Source organism: Sinocyclocheilus grahami, unplaced genomic scaffold (genome assembly GCF_001515645.1).
Source record: "Sinocyclocheilus grahami isolate Dianchi unplaced genomic scaffold, SAMN03320097.WGS_v1.1 scaffold76.1, whole genome shotgun sequence".
NCBI classification, from domain to species: Eukaryota; Metazoa; Chordata; class Actinopteri; order Cypriniformes; family Cyprinidae; genus Sinocyclocheilus; species Sinocyclocheilus grahami.
This window is the reverse complement of record NW_015505255.1, coordinates 1,804,449-1,824,928: the sequence shown is the minus strand read 5'-3', so window position 1 is coordinate 1,824,928 and position 20,480 is coordinate 1,804,449. Positions and strand designations below refer to the sequence as shown.

At 37.7% G+C, this 20,480-nt stretch overlaps 1 protein-coding gene across 1 annotated transcript in view; it reads left to right on the top strand.

The window, feature by feature from the left end:
• Positions 1 to 20,480, top strand: part of LOC107586019 (vacuolar protein sorting-associated protein 13C-like) — a 64,591-nt gene that overhangs the window by 41,775 nt on the left and 2,336 nt on the right. The window contains exons 57-89 of the mRNA XM_016273232.1: positions 271 to 660; positions 855 to 959; positions 1,077 to 1,238; positions 1,320 to 1,445; positions 1,523 to 1,656; positions 2,706 to 2,832; positions 2,914 to 3,149; positions 3,298 to 3,442; positions 3,538 to 3,678; positions 3,772 to 3,853; positions 3,963 to 4,032; positions 4,493 to 4,643; positions 4,725 to 4,850; positions 4,928 to 5,061; positions 6,118 to 6,244; positions 6,326 to 6,561; positions 6,710 to 6,854; positions 6,950 to 7,090; positions 7,184 to 7,265; positions 7,361 to 7,430; positions 7,992 to 8,103; positions 8,283 to 8,396; positions 9,229 to 9,362; positions 9,460 to 9,541; positions 9,680 to 9,793; positions 11,025 to 11,100; positions 11,202 to 11,365; positions 11,511 to 11,556; positions 12,280 to 12,403; positions 15,888 to 15,899; positions 16,177 to 16,291; positions 20,176 to 20,267; positions 20,348 to 20,471. Coding sequence (XP_016128718.1) covers positions 271 to 660; positions 855 to 959; positions 1,077 to 1,238; positions 1,320 to 1,445; positions 1,523 to 1,656; positions 2,706 to 2,832; positions 2,914 to 3,149; positions 3,298 to 3,442; positions 3,538 to 3,678; positions 3,772 to 3,853; positions 3,963 to 4,032; positions 4,493 to 4,643; positions 4,725 to 4,850; positions 4,928 to 5,061; positions 6,118 to 6,244; positions 6,326 to 6,561; positions 6,710 to 6,854; positions 6,950 to 7,090; positions 7,184 to 7,265; positions 7,361 to 7,430; positions 7,992 to 8,103; positions 8,283 to 8,396; positions 9,229 to 9,362; positions 9,460 to 9,541; positions 9,680 to 9,793; positions 11,025 to 11,100; positions 11,202 to 11,365; positions 11,511 to 11,556; positions 12,280 to 12,403; positions 15,888 to 15,899; positions 16,177 to 16,291; positions 20,176 to 20,267; positions 20,348 to 20,471 — 4,239 coding nt within the window. The remainder of the gene's footprint in view (positions 1 to 270; positions 661 to 854; positions 960 to 1,076; positions 1,239 to 1,319; positions 1,446 to 1,522; positions 1,657 to 2,705; positions 2,833 to 2,913; positions 3,150 to 3,297; positions 3,443 to 3,537; positions 3,679 to 3,771; positions 3,854 to 3,962; positions 4,033 to 4,492; positions 4,644 to 4,724; positions 4,851 to 4,927; positions 5,062 to 6,117; positions 6,245 to 6,325; positions 6,562 to 6,709; positions 6,855 to 6,949; positions 7,091 to 7,183; positions 7,266 to 7,360; positions 7,431 to 7,991; positions 8,104 to 8,282; positions 8,397 to 9,228; positions 9,363 to 9,459; positions 9,542 to 9,679; positions 9,794 to 11,024; positions 11,101 to 11,201; positions 11,366 to 11,510; positions 11,557 to 12,279; positions 12,404 to 15,887; positions 15,900 to 16,176; positions 16,292 to 20,175; positions 20,268 to 20,347; positions 20,472 to 20,480) is intronic.

Below are 20,480 nucleotides of genomic sequence, written 5' to 3'. Positions count from 1 at the left end.
TTTTTCAGAATTCTTTTATGAATAGAAATTTAAAAAGAACAGCATTTTTTTAGATTGAAGTATTTTGTAACATAAATGTCTTTACTGTCCCTTTCAAACTATTTAATGCACCCTTGCGGAATAAAAGTATAAATTTCTTTCGGGGGAAAAAAATTCTTACTGACCCCAAACATTTGTGCATGACATTCATATTGATTATAAAATCAGTATTAATATCAGTTTAATATTAGCCAGCAGTCATTTATTAAAACCAAATCATGTCTCTCACAGGGTTCTGCTGACTTCTGTGAGCTTCAGGAGGGCAGTGCGGCAGATGTGCTGAACTCAAATGTTGGCGGTGAAATAATTGAGCTTGTTTTGATCAAGTACCAAGGTCGCAACTGGACTGGACGTATGAGAATTAGCAGAGAAATGCCCGAGTTCTTGTCCATCTGCTTCACCTGCGACACACCAGAAGGACTGACCGTGGACCTGTGTGTGCATGTGTCTCGAGTGTGCGGCAAAATGGTCCTCTCTGTTTACAGTCCATACTGGATCATCAATAAGACGTCCCGCGTGCTGCAGTATCGTGCAGAGGATACGTGTGTGAAACACCCATCCAACTACAGGGATGTCATTCTGTTCTCCTTCAAAAAGAAGAATTTCTTCAGCAAGAATAAGGTTGGATTGGGCTCTTTGGCAGTGTTTGATGGATATACCTGTACAGCCATATTAGACAAATATCTAAAATAATCAAATCATGAATGCTGACATGAACCTTAATGTGTTTGGTCTCTAATGGTCATAAAGCCATGTTTTACCCATAGTTTTTTTTTATAGTAATTCATAAATTAGCATTCTGCTCTTCCTTTCAGTTGCAGCTCTGTGTGTCCACCAGCTCATGGTCCGATGGCTTCTCGCTGGACACCGTTGGCAGCTATGGATGTGTCCGTTGTCCAGACAAAAACGGGGACTACTTAGTAAATGCTTTAAACATTTAATGAAATAAGAGTAACTTTAAGTAAACAGTAGATGCCAGCAAATGTAATCCAACTGTAAATGAAAATGAACTTGTTGGAAATCTCTTTGATGTCCAGGTTGGGGTCAGCATCCAGATGAGCAGCTTTAATCTGACACGGATTGTTACCATGAGTCCTTTCTACACGCTAGTCAATAAGTCCTTGTTTGAGCTGGAGGTTGGAGAGGTGCAAAACAACAATGGTTTTGGATGCAAGTGGCACTACATCTCCTCCACTGAGGTCGGTGCAGAATTCATCTTTATCTAAGGCAGAAGTATTCCCACAGTATTTATGTTGAGTGTATGATTGTGTGTGTTACAGTGCTTGCCTTTTTGGCCTGAGGCCAGCACAGGGAAGCTGTGTGTGCGAGTTGTGGGATCTGAATCGAGCTCCAAATCATTCTTCTTCAACAAGCAGGACAACGGAACTCTGCTGCGCATGGAACAGGTGAACATGATCTGCCTGTAAACATGATGCTAAATAAACCTTATTGATCTCTTAATTCTAATCTTGGTTTCCATCAGTATGGTGGCGTGATAGTGGATGTGAACATCTCAGACCACTCCACTGTCATCAGCTTCACCGATTACTATGATGGAGCTGCACCTGCTTTGGTTGTCAATCACACACCTGCAGCCACTGTCAACTTCAGACAGAGGTTAGCACCGCTTCAATATTTCACTTCGTATAACAGATGAATGAAAAGTCTGAATATGTATGACTGAGTAGAAAGTCCATGAAAAACAAATTAGGGTTGGCACGATACCCAGGTTTCAGTATTCAATAGTAGCAATACCGCGATTTCACAAATATCTTTACCAGTTTTGATACCATAGCAAAAACTAATTGCTATTAAAAACATTGTTTTATCTAAAAGTTAAAAGTATGTGCAGAGAAATACTTGAAGAGTACATTGCCTTGTTTTAATTGATATATTAAGTCAGTAGAAATAAGACAAAGACAAAAGAAACTAATTTCAAACTAAATAAATAAAAACAAAATATATTACATTTCAAAAGTTTGGGGTTAGTGGGATTTTTAGTAAGAAATTATTATTAAGAAATTATTATGTATGCAAGCATGCTTTAAATTGATCAAAATCGTTCCAAACCATTTAAAATATTACAGAATATTTAAATAAATGATGTTCTTTTGAACTCATTAAATAATCCTGAAACTTATATAGCACTGTTTCCACACAAATATTATGCACCCCAACTCTTCTTCAACATTGATGATAATAATAATAATAATAATAAATGTTTCCTAAATACATTAAAATGATTTCTGAAGGATCATGTGACATTGTATGTCGGAGTAAAGTGGACTAAAAATTCAGGTTTGGCATCACAGTAATTAATTACCTTTGTAAAATATATTCAAATAGAATATATTTTAGTTGGGCTAGATTTAAACCGTGTAATGCACAGATTCAATACAGTATTTTGACACTTGCCTGTTTTCATACATTCAGCTATTCGATCAAGAATTGCCTTCGACCATTCACATGTACACCTGCATGATTACAAGGCACAAATGCTCCTTTTTAATCAACTGGTGCCTGAGTAATGGTACTTTTGACATCTGTGCTCTTCAGAATTAAGAAGATCACTTAAGGAGACCATCTTTTGATTGAGTGTTTTCTTTTGGATTGTGTGTATATGTTTCCTGTCTGTAATCAGTGTCTGTGTCTCTGTGCTTGTACAGAGGCTGTGAGGAGTCTTGGGCACTGAGACCAGGTGAAGCTCAGCGTTTTGCATGGGATGATCCAGCAGGGGTGCGGAAGCTTTGCTGGAGCTGTCAAGACCACAGCGGAGAACTGGACCTTGTAAAGGTTAGAGAGGGATGCTGGGTTAGTGAATCTAATAATCCGCTAATATTACTGCTCATGTCATTCCCATGTTGATTTCTTTAGGATGAGAGTGGGCAGTTTGCTTACAGCAGCTTAGTTCAGATACACTGGGTGTCTTTCCTGGACGGCCGACAGCGGGTGCTGATCTTTACCGAGGATGTTGGCATAGTCACAAAAGCCCGGCAGGCAGAGGAGCTGGAGCAATTCCAGCAAGAAGTCAACATCTCATTAAAGAACCTGGGCCTGTCACTCATCAACAATGACATCAGGCAGGAGATAGCATATGTTGGCATCACCAGGTAATAAACCCACACCCAGCAACCATAAGTCTTGCTGTAAACTGACGACTCATTTATAGTTATTATTGATTTTTAAAGGGGAACATAAATGCCACTCTTGTGCAAGTTGTTTTTTGTTGATTAAGAATGATTGAATTGTGTTTTTAAGTTCTGGTGTGGTTTGGGAGATGAGACCAAAGAACCGCTGGAAGTCCTTTAACCACAAAAACATTGGACTGTTGGAGAAAGCCTACCAGGACTACATCAACAGCAAGAGTGAATCAGGCTGGACTAGACTAGAAACTGGCCTAGAGGTAATAAAGGATTTTCTCGAAATAAAGTTTGATTAGTAAGATAATTACGCTGCTTAGACGTTATCACATTCTTTTTTTTGTCTTTATTGAAACAGGTGAACTTTGGAAGATTGCCCATGTTGATGAGACAGCCATTTTCCTGCACTATCAGGAGAAACTTCCTGCCTGGCATTCGTATTGAGTTGAAACAGTCGCCTCACCAGAGGAGTTTACGTGCACAGCTCTATTGGCTACAGGTAACACCCACACACAATGTACTTGTTGAATATCACACTTCCGTCATTTTTGGCATTTGTTCAGTTAATATGTGCACCATTTATTTGTTCCAGGTGGATAATCAGCTGCCGGGAGCTATATTTCCTACTGTGTTTCATCCTGTTCCTCTTCCAAAATCTATTGTTCAAGACTCAGGTACAAGCACCAGTTAGCATATGAATGCTTCATCTACGCTAATTCGCTTCTGAGTGCACATTTATAGTGAGTGGACATGAACACACCATATCTTACCTTTTATCTTTAGAGCCGAAGCCGTTTATCGACGTTAGCATCATCACAAGGTTTAATGAGCACAGCCAAGTCATGCAGTTTAAGTAAGTGATGGCACAGGGATTACATTTTCTACTACTTGTACTAATTTAAATTCTGAATTACACTCAGCAAATCTAAATCTAATCTAAATCTTTGCTAAATGTACAGTATCAGACCAATGTTTCTCTTATTTACTTACTATACACATTGTTTAAAAGTTTGGGATCAGTAAGTTTTTTTTTAAGGAATTAATACTTTTATTCAGCAAGAATGCTTTAAATTAATCAAAAGTGACAGTAAAGACATTATTACAAAACATTACATTTCAAACACAACTTTGTGTTCATCAAAGAATCTTGAAAAATATGTAACAGTTTCCACAGTTCTTTATTATTTGTAATAATATTTCACAATATTACTGTTTTTACTATATTATAGATTAAACAGATGCAGCCTTGGTGAGCATAATAGATGCCTTTCAGAAACATTTTAAAATCTTGTCAACCCCAAAACCTTTGAAAGCATCCAGATGAGCAGCTTTAATCTGACACGGATTGTTACCATGAGTCCTTTCTACACGCTAGTCAATAAGTCCTTGTTTGAGCTGGAGGTTGGAGAGGTGCAAAACAACAATGGTTTTGGATGCAAGTGGCACTACATCTCCTCCACTGAGGTCGGTGCAGAATTCATCTTTATCTAAGGCAGAAGTATTCCCACAGTATTTATGTTGAGTGTATGATTGTGTGTGTTACAGTGCTTGCCTTTTTGGCCTGAGGCCAGCACAGGGAAGCTGTGTGTGCGAGTTGTGGGATCTGAATCGAGCTCCAAATCATTCTTCTTCAACAAGCAGGACAACGGAACTCTGCTGCGCATGGAACAGGTGAACATGATCTGCCTGTAAACATGATGCTAAATAAACCTTATTGATCTCTTAATTCTAATCTTGGTTTCCATCAGTATGGTGGCGTGATAGTGGATGTGAACATCTCAGACCACTCCACTGTCATCAGCTTCACCGATTACTATGATGGAGCTGCACCTGCTTTGGTTGTCAATCACACACCTGCAGCCACTGTCAACTTCAGACAGAGGTTAGCACCGCTTCAATATTTCACTTCGTATAACAGATGAATGAAAAGTCTGAATATGTATGACTGAGTAGAAAGTCCATGAAAAACAAATTAGGGTTGGCACGATACCCAGGTTTCAGTATTCAATAGTAGCAATACCGCGATTTCACAAATATCTTTACCAGTTTTGATACCATAGCAAAAACTAATTGCTATTAAAAACATTGTTTTATCTAAAAGTTAAAAGTATGTGCAGAGAAATACTTGAAGAGTACATTGCCTTGTTTTAATTGATATATTAAGTCAGTAGAAATAAGACAAAGACAAAAGAAACTAATTTCAAACTAAATAAATAAAAACAAAATATATTACATTTCAAAAGTTTGGGGTCAGTGGGATTTTTAGTAAGAAATTATTATTAAGAAATTATTATGTATGCAAGCATGCTTTAAATTGATCAAAATCGTTCCAAACCATTTAAAATATTACAGAATATTTAAATAAATGATGTTCTTTTGAACTTTCTATTCATTAAATAATCCTGAAACTTATATAGCACTGTTTCCACACAAATATTATGCACCCCAACTCTTCTTCAACATTGATGATAATAATAATAATAATAATAAATGTTTCCTAAATACATTAAAATGATTTCTGAAGGATCATGTGACATTGTATGTCGGAGTAAAGTGGACTAAAAATTCAGGTTTGGCATCACAGTAATTAATTACCTTTGTAAAATATATTCAAATAGAATATATTTTAGTTTGGCTAGATTTAAACCGTGTAATGCACAGATTCAATACAGTATTTTGACACTTGCCTGTTTTCATACATTCAGCTATTCGATCAAGAATTGCCTTCGACCATTCACATGTACACCTGCATGATTACAAGGCACAAATGCTCCTTTTTAATCAACTGGTGCCTGAGTAATGGTACTTTTGACATCTGTGCTCTTCAGAATTAAGAAGATCACTTAAGGAGACCATCTTTTGATTGAGTGTTTTCTTTTGGATTGTGTGTATATGTTTCCTGTCTGTAATCAGTGTCTGTGTCTCTGTGCTTGTACAGAGGCTGTGAGGAGTCTTGGGCACTGAGACCAGGTGAAGCTCAGCGTTTTGCATGGGATGATCCAGCAGGGGTGCGGAAGCTTTGCTGGAGCTGTCAAGACCACAGCGGAGAACTGGACCTTGTAAAGGTTAGAGAGGGATGCTGGGTTAGTGAATCTAATAATCCGCTAATATTACTGCTCATGTCATTCCCATGTTGATTTCTTTAGGATGAGAGTGGGCAGTTTGCTTACAGCAGCTTAGTTCAGATACACTGGGTGTCTTTCCTGGACGGCCGACAGCGGGTGCTGATCTTTACCGAGGATGTTGGCATAGTCACAAAAGCCCGGCAGGCAGAGGAGCTGGAGCAATTCCAGCAAGAAGTCAACATCTCATTAAAGAACCTGGGCCTGTCACTCATCAACAATGACATCAGGCAGGAGATAGCATATGTTGGCATCACCAGGTAATAAACCCACACCCAGCAACCATAAGTCTTGCTGTAAACTGACGACTCATTTATAGTTATTATTGATTTTTAAAGGGGAACATAAATGCCACTCTTGTGCAAGTTGTTTTTTGTTGATTAAGAATGATTGAATTGTGTTTTTAAGTTCTGGTGTGGTTTGGGAGATGAGACCAAAGAACCGCTGGAAGTCCTTTAACCACAAAAACATTGGACTGTTGGAGAAAGCCTACCAGGACTACATCAACAGCAAGAGTGAATCAGGCTGGACTAGACTAGAAACTGGCCTAGAGGTAATAAAGGATTTTCTCGAAATAAAGTTTGATTAGTAAGATAATTACGCTGCTTAGACGTTATCACATTCTTTTTTTTGTCTTTATTGAAACAGGTGAACTTTGGAAGATTGCCCATGTTGATGAGACAGCCATTTTCCTGCACTATCAGGAGAAACTTCCTGCCTGGCATTCGTATTGAGTTGAAACAGTCGCCTCACCAGAGGAGTTTACGTGCACAGCTCTATTGGCTACAGGTAACACCCACACACAATGTACTTGTTGAATATCACACTTCCGTCATTTTTGGCATTTGTTCAGTTAATATGTGCACCATTTATTTGTTCCAGGTGGATAATCAGCTGCCGGGAGCTATATTTCCTACTGTGTTTCATCCTGTTCCTCTTCCAAAATCTATTGTTCAAGACTCAGGTACAAGCACCAGTTAGCTTATGAATGCTCCATCTAAATGCACATTTAGAGTGAGTGGACATGAACACACGATATATCTGACCTTTTATCTTTAGAACCGAAGCCGTTTTTCGACGTTAGCATCATCACAAGATTTAATGAGCACAGCCAAGTCATGCAGTTTAAGTAAGTGATGGTGCCCAGATTACATTATCTACTACTGTGTCACATCTAAAATTGTCTCATAATGTCTCACAAAATTAAATTCTGAGTTACACTCAGCTAATCAATTAACGGTATCACATTCTTTAATGAAGTAAAATGAAAATCTAAATCTAAACTATTGTATGGTATTAATCCAATGTTTCTCTTGATCTTAAAAACTAATATACACAAATATACACTACTGTTTAAAAGTTTGGGGTCAGTTAGATTTAAAGAAATTAATACTTTTATTCAACAAGATTGCTTTAAATTCATCAAAATTAAAAAAATATATATTTCAAATACATGCTGTTCTTTTGAACTTCCTGTTCATCAAAGAATCCTGAAAATTTTCATGATTTTAAATTGCAGTAATATTTCACAGTATTACTGTTTTAAATGCATGTAGCCTTAGTGAACATAAAATATGTCTTTCAAAAACATCGTATTGATCCCACAGCCTTTTAATGGTAATGTTAGAAAATAGTGTAATAAAGAAAAAGTAGATCCAACCTTTGACTGGTATTGTTTGTTTTTCTGAAGGTACTTTATGGCATTAGTGCAGGAGATGGCAGTGAAGATCGATCAGGGCTTCTTGGGAGCAATTCTCGCCCTGTTTAACCCAGCTACCGACTCCCAGGATACTAAAGAGAAGGTAACTACTGCTTTTTTCTGACAGGTGTTGTCACATATTTTTACTGATAAACTTAATCCATAATGAGCGCAGTGGTAAACACTTCCTCCATCATTACAATCTTTTATTTTTGTGTGGCTCTATGCAATGTGAATGAAAACGAGACTGGAGATGTCAGTATGTGTTTCTCTGTGCTTCAGAATAAGCTGATAGAGAGGGATCTGGAGGCGCTGCAGGCTCAGCTGATGGAGACCTCCATGACAGATGCCTCGGGCCTGAGCTTCTTTGAGCATTTCCACATCTCCCCTATTAAAGTAATGAACCAACACCACTGTCCACTCCAAAACACAGCACATGTTCTCTTTAAGGTCACTTGTCACAGAAATTTGAAATCTAAAATAAGACCTGAGGCCTAGTTTCAGTCTTCCACATGATACAGCATGTTTGGACCCACTACCATTCAGTAGTTGGGGGTTGATAAAAAGTTGTATTTTGTTTTTGAAAGAAGTTTGACCAAGGTTGCATTTATTTATAAAATATACAGAAAAAATTAATATTGTGAAATATTATTACAATTTAAAATGATTGTTTTCTATTGTAATATATTTTAAAATGTAATTTATTCCTGTGATGGCAAAGCTGATTTTTCATCAGTCATTTCTCTAGTCTTTAGTGTCACGTGATCCTTTGGAAATTACTTATTTCATTTCTTATCATTGTCCATGTTGAAAACCATTGTTATTACTGATATTTTTGTGTAAACTCTGGGAAACCTGTTTCCCCCCCCAGGTTTCTTTAATTTGACAAAGTTAAAAAAAGAACACATACTTTTTACATGTTTTTTTCATGTAAAAAAAAAACTATTAAAAGTAATATGCTTGGAGGGCCAAATATATTTTGATATTACAGTATAATGCTGTGAATTTGGGTTATTGACATGCTTGGCTTTACTTACATATGAAAGACTAAACTGAATAAACACTTGCTTGTCTACCAGGCTATGAATATTATACATAGTAATGTCAAATGATAGATTCATTGCAAAAGGATACCTTTGACAGATAGCTGCATCAAACTGTAAAAGGACATGTAGTGTAATTGTTTATGATTGATCTAAGAAACTATGTGTGTGTTGTGTTTGTGTAGCTGCACCTGAGTCTGTCTCTGGGCTCCAGTGGAGATGAATCTGAGCAGGGTGATATGGTCGCCATCCAGTCCGTCAACCTCCTGCTCAAAAGCATTGGTGCCACACTCACTGATGTAGATGATCTGATTTTCAAGTAAGACTTTGAGATGTGCATGTACTCTAATACTGACTTACATGGGTCTTTGAAAATAAGATTCACATGGCCATCGATTGACGTCGTTTTGTTTCAGACTGGCTTACTTTGAGGTGAAATATCAGTTCTACCGGCGAGAAAAACTGATGTGGGCAGTGATCAGACACTACACTGAACAAGTGGGTGATCTAAATACACACTCATGCAATGTCAGAGTTCATTACATGAGCAAACACTCTCCAATATGCTTACATTTTCACTTTAAATCATTGTACCTGAAGGAAGTTCAGAAGTTCAGAGTCTGTTTCTCTCCTCAGTTCCTAACACAGATGTACGTGCTGGTTTTGGGTCTGGATGTTCTTGGAAATCCATTCGGGCTGATCCGAGGCTTATCAGAAGGAGTGGAGGCTTTCTTCTACGAGCCCATCCAGGTCTGACACATGCTGTTCATTTATCTATCCGTTCAGGCCTCATCATTTAATTCACTACAAATGTGAGCGTGTTATCTTTTAAATGCCAGATATAAGTACAGGTTTGAGGAACCTAGATCAGCCCATCCACAGAAATTACTGTATCAAATTATATGATACCACAGGTATTTGAGGTATATTTAATATCAGTCATCACTGTAATGCATGTAATGATATATTATGACCACTAAAATGATCATCAAATCATTTAAAGGGGTCATATGATGCTGCTAAAAAGAACATTATTTTGTGTATTTGGTGTAATGAAATGTGTTTATGCGGTTTAAGGTTCAAAAAACACATTCTTTTCCATATACTGTACATTATTGTTTCTCTATGCCCCACCTTTCTGAAATGCATCGATTTTTACAAAGCTCATCGGTCTGAAAAGCGAGGTGTGCTCTGATTGGCCAGCTATCCAGTGCATTGTGATTGGCCGAATACCTTAAGCATGTGACAGAAATGTTACTCCCCTTACCATATTGTAGTCTACATTGTAGTTTACTCTACCAGGAAACAGTCCTCCGTAAAATGTGCTGCACACATTTGAATATTTGGGTTGAACTGTTCTACAGGCATGACAAAGCCCTCTTTTGGAAGGCCAAACAAAGTATTTTCGCTTTCACAACGAAACACACAGCGCCTTCACGACATGGCGGCGGCAGCAACAACAATACTACAGCGAGAATAAAAGTTACACCTTCTTTCTTTGCGTGAACATTTGGGCGGTGTTATGCAAATCTTTCCACATCGTGACGTAGATATGTGGGGGCGTGTTAGAACAAGCCGTTTTAGGTAGGCGTGGTTGACTCTGAACTTTTATAAAGAATATCTCTTTGGATTTGAGACTTTAGTCTTTGCAACTTTACAGATCTTCTTTATGCACCAAGAGCTTGTAACACTCCAAAGAGAAAGGAAAAATTGAAATCGCATCTCATGACCCCTTTAATCCTTAAATTAAAGAAATGAAGATTTTTTTTTTGTATATGCAGCCTGCTGTATTATTATTTAAATGTCTCTAAAATTGTATGATTTACTTATATAACTTTTTATGTATTTATATAATATATATTTTAGCTTTTTTGTCTCATTGTTCAACAGTTCAATTTAAAAATTGTTCTTTGATGTGTCGCGTTTTACAAGGTTGTAAAGTTATAATTTGTAGATTACTAGCATTTGTTTGTGTGTGTAGGGGGCTGTTCAAGGACCTGAGGAATTTGCAGAAGGTTTTGTTATCGGTGTTCGAAGTTTACTGGGCCACACAGTGGGTAAGAGTCCCTGCTTTCCTGCTTTTCTCCCTCAAACCCACATATACTCACAGAGGATCCTTAATGCACATGCTTATTTTGTTTTGACATTATCTTCCCAGGGGGCGCAGCTGGCATGGTGTCTCGAATAACAGGCACTGTAGGAAAAGGCTTGGCTGCCATCACTATGGACAAAGATTATCAGCAGAAACGGAGGGAGGAGATGAACAGACCCACTAAAGACTTTGGAGAGAGTCTGGCTAAAGGAGGAAAGGGTTTCCTCAAGGTACTGAACACAAGTTCCTACACAAATAGAAAAACATCCAAGATGACATCAAAGCATTTCCCTTTCTATTTTATGCATTGTATGTAACACCATTCCATTGTATGTAGCATGAATTGACTTTTGTTATGTCTCTGCTCTCCTTCAGGGTGTGGTTGGTGGAGTAACAGGAATTGTGACCAAACCGGTGGAAGGTATGGCGGTTTACTGCTGATGCAACACGTACTTGTAGGGATGCAACGAATGTTCGGTAACCGAAATTATTCGGCCGAATAAGCGAAAAAGACCGAATAAACAGAACAATGATGTGACACGATCAAATAGCAACCAGCGTAGAGTGAGCGGCACAATGCAACAAACATGTCAGCAGTGTGGAAGCATTTAAAACTGTCAGAGAAAGACGCAAAAATCATTACAAGCACCGACAGCGAGAGACTGTTTAGGACTGCATCGCATGTCTTCAATGAGAAGAGGAAGGGGTGATTGTTGCTGGTTACTGTATGATAATTGAAATAGCGAAATGGCCTTAAACAATTAGTAAATAAACTGCAGAACGTCATGTTTTCTAATACACGCACGCATTGCATTCTGACAGCGCTGCATGAACTCGCGGTGCTATCTGCTCGTTAGCCAGGGTTCAAAGTCCAAACCGTGAGGGAAATCTGCACTGTAATAGTGTACTCAGTTGCTCAGTCACATTTTTATGATTTTTTTTTAACAAGCCACGTGACAATGCAATACGTGCGACTTATTCGTAATGAGACTCATTTATAAATCTGCTGTTGAGAATTTTCATTTCGGTGCATCCCTACGTACTTGAATGAATTTGATCCGTTTTTGTATTCCGAGATGAGATAAGTAAATATTTTATTATTGGGAATTGAAAATGCACAAATAATAATCTGTCATGGGTTTAGGGGCGAAGAAAGAGGGGGCTGCAGGCTTCTTCAAGGGCATTGGGAAAGGCCTGGTTGGAGTGGTGGCCAGACCAACAGGGGGCATCGTAGACATGGCAAGCAGTACTTTTCAGGGCATTCAGAGGTGAGACGAACATGCACATGTATATTATATTTACATAAACGCCTTCAAACACAGACTTACATTCAGACAACCATGTACATACACTACCACTCAAAAGTTTTGGGTTTGTAAAGTTTTTATAAAATATAATAAAAAAGAGAGCCAGCTACTTTTAATTGTGATAATATTTCACAATATCACAGTTTTCATTCAATTTCCGATCAAATAAATTCTGCCTTGGTGAGCATAAGAGACTTTTTATAAAAATAAAAATAAATCTTACCTAAACCCAGCTACTTTTAATTGTGATAATATTTCACAATATCACAGTTTTTATTCAATTTCCGATCAAATAAATTCTGCCTTGGTGAGCATAAGAGACTTTTTATAAAAATAAAAATAAATCTTACCTAAACCAAATATTTAAAGGGGTCATATGTTGCTGCTAAAAAGAACATTATTTTGTGTATTTGGTGTAATGAAATGTGTTTATGTGGTTTAAGGTTTAAAAAACACATTATTTTCCACATACTGTACATTATTGTTTCTCCTCTATGCCCCACCTTTCTGAAATGCATCGATTTTTACAAAGCTCATCTTTCTGAAAAGCGAGGTGTGCTCTGATTGGCCTGCTATCCAGTGCGTTGTGATTGGCCGAATACCTCAAAGTTGTGATGATGCCCTGTCAGGCCGGAGTGATGATTCAAAAACATGAAAACCCATTATAAACGAGGCATTCGTTGCATCCAGTGGGGACATAATTATGGATTATAATGACTTATACTGTCTTTTTATGCATTGCGTTGCATCACACCGCGTAAACATAAAACCATGTCTGCATTTGTAATCGGAGAAATGACAAACAACAAGTGCTACTCTACACTGCTCAAAACCCGGGTTTGAATCATCAGTGGCAAATTCTTTAAATATGGAAACTTACTTACAGTCTGTGAGTCAGAACTGCCGGCATTGTAGTCTACTCTACCAGGAAACAGTCCTCCGTAAAATGTGCTGCACACATTTGAATATTTGGGTTGAACTGTTCTGGAACAGTGTTGTAAATACAACTTAACCACTGATTTCTAGTCGTGTCCTCTTTTGGAAGGCCAAACAAAGTCTTTTCGCTTTTGCAATGAAACGCACAGCGTCTTCACAGCATGGCGGCGGCAGTGGCAGCAACAATAAAGTTACGCCTTCTTTCTTTGCGTGAACATTTGGGCGGTGTTATGCAAATCTTCCCACACAGTGACGTAGACATGTGGGGGGGGGGTGTTTAAACGAGGCGTTTTAGGAGGGGGTGGACGAGTCTTAACTTTTATAAAGAATATGTTTTTGGGTTTTGAGACTTTAGTCTTTGCAACTTTAGGGATCTTACCTATTCACAAACAGTTTGTAACACTTCAAAGAGAAAGGAAAACTTGAAATTGCATCACATGACCCCTTTAAACGGTAATGTATATATTCACATAGTTGAATGAAGATTTTTGTTTAAGCAATATTTTAAACCTAAATACTTGTATTTAGTCCTAATGTTTTAAGAGGGGCCCAAATTTACTACATTTTTGCAGAATGGAAGTTGTGAGGCCATTTCCTCTCACCCTAATTATAGCTTGGAAATCTTGTTCTTCCTACTAGGATGCATTGATGTATTGTATTATGTAAGTGCTGATGTGCACTTTACATATACATTTTGAAAAAGATTATTAGATTAATGATATGCATTCTGAAAGGACTAGAAAAATACATTTAATAAAAAATGTCCTGTGGCAATTTTCTAATATGCTGTTGGCTGTCAACTGAGTGTCAGTGTCCTAATTTGTGTCTCTTTTGTCTTTGTTGCATTTTTTTCTCACATAGTGTTGTTTTTGTTTTCCTGTGTGTTAACTAATTTTATGACTCTTTTTTTCATGTTTTTCATATGTTAATTCCTGGATGTGTTTGTTCTTTTTAGTTCAGTGAGTATTTGGAAGCTCATGAGTGTGTATGTGTGCAAATGTGTGTATGACTGGAGTGCAAATGTATTTGTATTTATGCCTATGTTACCCAAAGACATGACCGTGAATGATCCCTCTGCATTCACTCAGTTGGGTTTGCTTGTTTCCTGGGTCCAAAAAAATGTGAATTTTGCAGCATGAATGAATTTTTTATCTACAGGGTATGAATGGTTGAAAGGTAAGCATTGCATCATGGGAAGCAAAGGATGTGAGCTGTAGCCCAGAGAATTCTGCCATAATCTACAGTTCAAGAATCCCCTTATAACTGGATTAATCAACATATGCCAATTTTCCCATCATTGTAACATTTGCTTCTGATCTCCACACCCCTTTCACTGGTGCATTTTGGGGCCAATGGAAAGTCTGATGAGCAGAGCAGCACAGACAGGAGCAAAGATGATCTAGAGAGGAGAGGAAGTACAGATAAACCACGTATAATCACTTGTAACTCTGTTTAAGAGAAATGGTCCTTTAAATCAACAGTTTGAATAGTATGTAATGTCCTTATAATCATAGTTCAAGGAATAGTTTGAAGAAATAAAAATTTTCATCATTTACTCAACCTTATGTCATATCAAACCTGTAATAAATTCTTTCTTCTGTGGAACATAAAATACGTTTTTTTTTTTTTTTTATGTTTCAGGCTTTTTTTGTCTGTGGACCCTTTTTACAGACGAGTTGACAAGTTGTTTCCACAGTTATTAACATCATAAATCTAGCAAAAAAATATATTTTTTGTTTCATTTAACTTTTTCAGGCTCAAAGATCCATGTCAAAAGACATACAAATGAACAGAAAAACCATACACAAATCTGACCAATGTAATCAGTCTCTTCATATTTTTGTCCTCTTTTACAAAGTCAGAGAAACACTATCATGCATTTTTTCATTAGCTATTGGACCAAACGGACATTAAAAAATTATATTTGTTGTGAAATATGAAAAGGGTCTATTGAATTTCATTATATGGACAAAATGTCTTGTGTTCCACAGAAGAATGTCGTACAGATTTGGAATGACATGAGAATGAGTAAATGAGTATAATTTTTGGGTGAATTTTGGATGATATCCCTGTCTCCGACTGCTCTTCTTGTCAGACCAAGTCCACCGCATGAGCTCACTGCACTGCTGATGTACTGGACTCTATGACACAGCACTGCCTGGTGTGACCAGGCGCTCTCCAACCAATAGCAAAAGAAGCATTATGAATTCAAAGGCAGTCGATGACCAGGCTTACCAATCACATTGAGCACCCATGCCATTAATTCTGCCCCGGAAAAATTAGTTGGCCAATCTGTTGTGTTTTACGGTGTTCCCGCCCCTGGCTTTTTCATGCCAAACCTTTCACGATAAGCTGGAACGGTGATGCCCCTCCCCCACCCCTCCTGTGATTCTCTAGCATATGCGCTCAATCATCCAACCATTCGTTCTGCTTTCCATCTTATACACCTGAACTGATCAGCACTGTCTGTATGAACTAATCACATTAATTTTCCATGCTCGCAATGTAGAAGTAACCAAAGGTGAGAGAGGGCTTAAGGAATCAGACACTGCACGCAATAGCACAAAGAGACTTTGTAGGTTGACGCTTTTTTTAATGACTCTTGAAATGCATTGCGTTTGTTCAAGGCTGTTCAGGCATGCTCAAATGAACTTTAATTGAGTAGATTCTGTTTACTACCTGTTGTTAAGAATGACTCATCCATTGCCCACGCATTTTACATGGATGAAAATCACTGGATAACAGGATGTCGTCTTTGTGAGGGTTTTCTAATGTGCTGTTGCTGACTTGATTTGCAGGGTGGCAGAATCGACTGAAGAGGTGACTAAATTAAGGCCAGTGCGTCTGATACAAGAAGATGGCATCATACAGCCCTACGACCACCATGAGTCAGAGGGCTTTGACCTCTTTCAGGTGAGGTCACCTGTCAACCCCACTGACAAGGCTATTAGACCCCGATGGGAAGGATTTTAATCGGCTTAATCCTCTGTTTTCATTTACAACTACTAACTACTAACAGCTAAATTGTTTTGAAGGATTGAAGTCAGTTTGACAGATTAAGGCACAACCATTGTTTTTTCATGCACTGGTCAATTTTGAGATTTTGGACTATTTTGCTTCCATTCCATTGTCATATTTCAGACTAGTGGAAAGAAAACATCCAAATACACATTTAAGTGTATATTTTATTACACTTTATCTATTTGCATCTGTAGATTTCAACTATAGTAAGCCATTTCCTCAAAATGAGTTTTTCCGGTTACACTTTATTTTAAGGTGTACTTGTTACAGTGTAATTATACATTTAAGTACGGAGTACCGGTAATATTAATTAACTACATGTGCTTACTATATGGTTAGGGTTAGGATTAGGGTTTAGTTTAGGGTTACTTGCATGTAATTATGCATAATTTATTGTCATTACGATAGTTAGTACATGTAACGTATGTAACAAGGACAACTTAAAATAGTTTTTCCTCCGTTTTTCCTCATGCACTGAGCCAGTAGGACTTACATGCACCAAACTTTCCAGTTTTATTCTTATTTATATTTGGAATGTTTTTTACAGAGGGGTTTGTTCATATATCAGCCTGATTTATGTAACATTTTATTTCTTCATAAATGTTTTTTTTTTCCTGGCTGTTGAAAGTACTTTATCCATAAATATGGATTTATGGTATAATAAACAGAGATATTAAAAATCCCCATCTATAAAAACGTTTAATTCTAATATGTCAGCAAAAATAAAATAAGAAATTTGAACTTGGCTTTATCTAATGCTCAGCTTTCTGGTTAGGAAATGTATGTTAATTAGTGCATATTTAAACTCACCATTTTCAGTTGTCTTATTGTGCTGTGATTATTCAACTGGGAAAGGATGGGGATATCTTTTATGGCGCTTTTCCACTGCATGGTACGGCACGGTACGGCTCACTTTTGGGGGGTTTCCCACTGGGTACAGTACCTGGTACTTTTTTTAGTACCACCTCGGTTGAGGTTCCGACGTGACGTTGTAAACTCTGCTGATCACGGATTGGCTGGTGAGAATTGTCACTACTTGTGATGATTGCGACACAAACACAACCGAACCACTAGATTTAAAGGGGTCATATAATGTGATTTAAATTTTTCCTTTCTCTTTGGAGTGTTACAAGCTCTTGGTGCATAAAGAAGATCTGTAAAGTTGCAAAGACTAAAGTTTCAAATCCAAAGAGATATTCTTTATAAAAGTTCAGAGTCAGCCACACCTACCTAAAACGGCTGGTTCTAACACGCCCCCACATGTCTACCTCACTATGTGGGAAGATTTGCATAACACCGCCCAAATGTTCACGCAAAGAAAGAAGGCGTAACTTTTATTCTCACTGTAGTGCTGTTGCCACTGTCGCCATGTCCTGAAGACGCTGTGTGCTTAGTTGTGAAAGCGAAACTACTTTGTTTGGTCTTCCAAAAGAGGACGATATCCGCTTCGTCATGCCTAGAGCTGATCCGTGCTGGTCGCTGAGGGAATACATCAACTTAGTGCTGTGGACCGCCGGAATGTGGTTGCCGTTCCTTCGTCGGATCCGCCGGCCGCGCTGTTCTCAACCCCGCTGCCTCTGCTCACTCTAGCCCGGCCTCAGCTCTGATCCTGGTAGAGTAGACTACAATGCCGGCAGTTCTGACTCACAGACTAGACTGTAAGTACGTTTTCATTTTTTAAAGGATTTGCCACTGATGATTCAAACGCGAGTTTTGAGCAGTGTAGAGTAGAGCTTGTTGTTTGTAATTTCTCCGATCACAAATGCAGACATGTTTTTATGTTTACGTATGGTTATAAGTCATTATAATCAGTAATTATGTCCCCACTGGATGCAACAAATGCCTCGTTTGTAATGGGTTTTAATGTTTTTGTGTCGTCGCTCCGGCTGGGACACGCCATCACAATATGGTAAGGGGCGTAACATTTCTGTCTCACGCTTGAGATATTCAGCCAATCACAATGCACTGGAGCTGGTCAATCAGAGCACACCTCGCTTTTCAGACCGATGAGCTTTGTAAAAGTCGAAAGGCGGGGCATAGAGGAGAAACAATAATGTACAGTATGTGGAAAATAATGTTGTTTTTTTTTACTTTAAACCGCATAAACGCATTTCATTACACCAAATACACAAAATAATGTTCTTTTTAGAAGCATCATATGACCCCTTTAAATCAGCACAGCCAGCGAAGGATCGAACGCAGCTGTTTTGAACAAGCAAAAAGTGTCTGTTTCTGGTCTGTTGAGGAAGTACAGACGTTCCTCTGGTTGATAGCAGAGGAGCGGATCCAGCGAGAGCTTGATGGGGCGACGCGGAATGAAAAAGTTTTTCAGGAGTCGTGGTAGTAGAGGCGGCGCAACTATAACCACATGTGAATAATCCCGCCCACTCTAAAGCGGTGCTGAACTGCAGTGGAAACGCGAACCGAGTCGTACCATGCAGTGGAAAAGCGCCATTAGCTACATTTTTACTCAATTTAACTGTGGTGTTCAACTCAACCAAATTCAAAATCCCCTTGTTAGAATTCCAGCCGTATTGTTCATTAAAACTGACCTTAAACTCCAAAGTTGAACTGACTCCTACCCTGCTGTGAAGAAATGAATTCCTGTTTGCCTACTGGTTTAATTTTTCCTTTTTCTCTCTCTTCTGTCCTTTCCCAAATGCAGCCTGAGGAAATGTAAATTGGGAGTGGGGGATGGGATTGGGACTATTACCTTAAAGATGTTACTGAAAACAATTAAGAACACAGAGACATTGTAGCACTTAACCAAACTGGATATCCAGTACTAGACTCAGTCTAGTCTGGTCCACCTATAATAGAACGTTACATCGTTGTGTTTAGAAAATGATATATTATCCTAAGTCTGCATCTGAAGTTGTCTGTCTTGTGCACTTTTATGGCTTTGCTACTTTTCTTATCTACATTTTTTTTATTAATTTTGCCAAAAATAATTCCAGCATTATACCTCAGACATTTTTTTAATATCAGTATATACTTTTATTTTGTATCAGTTAATGCCAAATATATCCAAACATAACCTCATTAGTTAATATCTTATTTTCCCCAGAATATTTTATTTGAAATGTAAAAACAAATAACAAGGTAGTTTTAAGACGTTAGAGCCACACTGGCAAACAATAAAAGATTTTCATTATTAATATTTAAACAATTATTAGATTTGTTAGAAATAGGATGTGTAACTTCCAACGTTTGTCTATTTTTCTAAAAGTCATTGTAATTTCTTTGAATTTATGTCTGTAAATACATTTCCATGAATCTAAAGTCTGATAACACAATATTGCAGTCTATATCAAAATATATTTATTAAAAATGGAATGTAAACATAATTCTTAATCATTGTGAATACATAAAAATGTGCATATTAATATGCAAACTTATTTATATGCACTAAATGTGCATTTTACAATGCATGTTGGAGTTAATGTCTGGTGTATTTTCCTATATACTTTATATGCTATATCTTATATAGCACATGTGTTTCATAATTGTCATGTAATTGTTGAATGTGGCTTTACTGTGTTGTAATTGTATTAATTGCTTGAATCCTGTGATTTGACCCAAATAATCTGGAATAAATCATTACTCCTCTTTGCCATGATCAGTTGCATTTTGGATGATTTCTTTAAAAAAAAACAAAAAATTTAAGATCATTATGATTCAGATCATTATTGCTGAAAGAGTATTCAGGAGCGGTCACTACAGCAGTGTGTGCTGTATTTTGTGCATTGTGCTGTATGAGTGTGTATGTTTTTCAGAGGTCTGAGATAAAACAGTTGGATGGAGAGATCTTCAGAGGACACTATGAATACCCAGGGCACAGGAAAACAAACATCCTTATCACCAACAGGTATTCCAACAACAGAAAAATGATGAAACATTGGCATTTGGCCAGTTTTCCCTTTTTTATTTCTTTTATTTATCATGCAGGAGAGTGATGTGTGTGAAGGAGATCGATGTGATTGGACATTTCAACAAAGAATGGGAATGTCAATTTGAGAATTTTCAAAGGCCTCCAAGCACTGAAGGAGGAGATTTGAAGATATATTACCGGGTACATAAA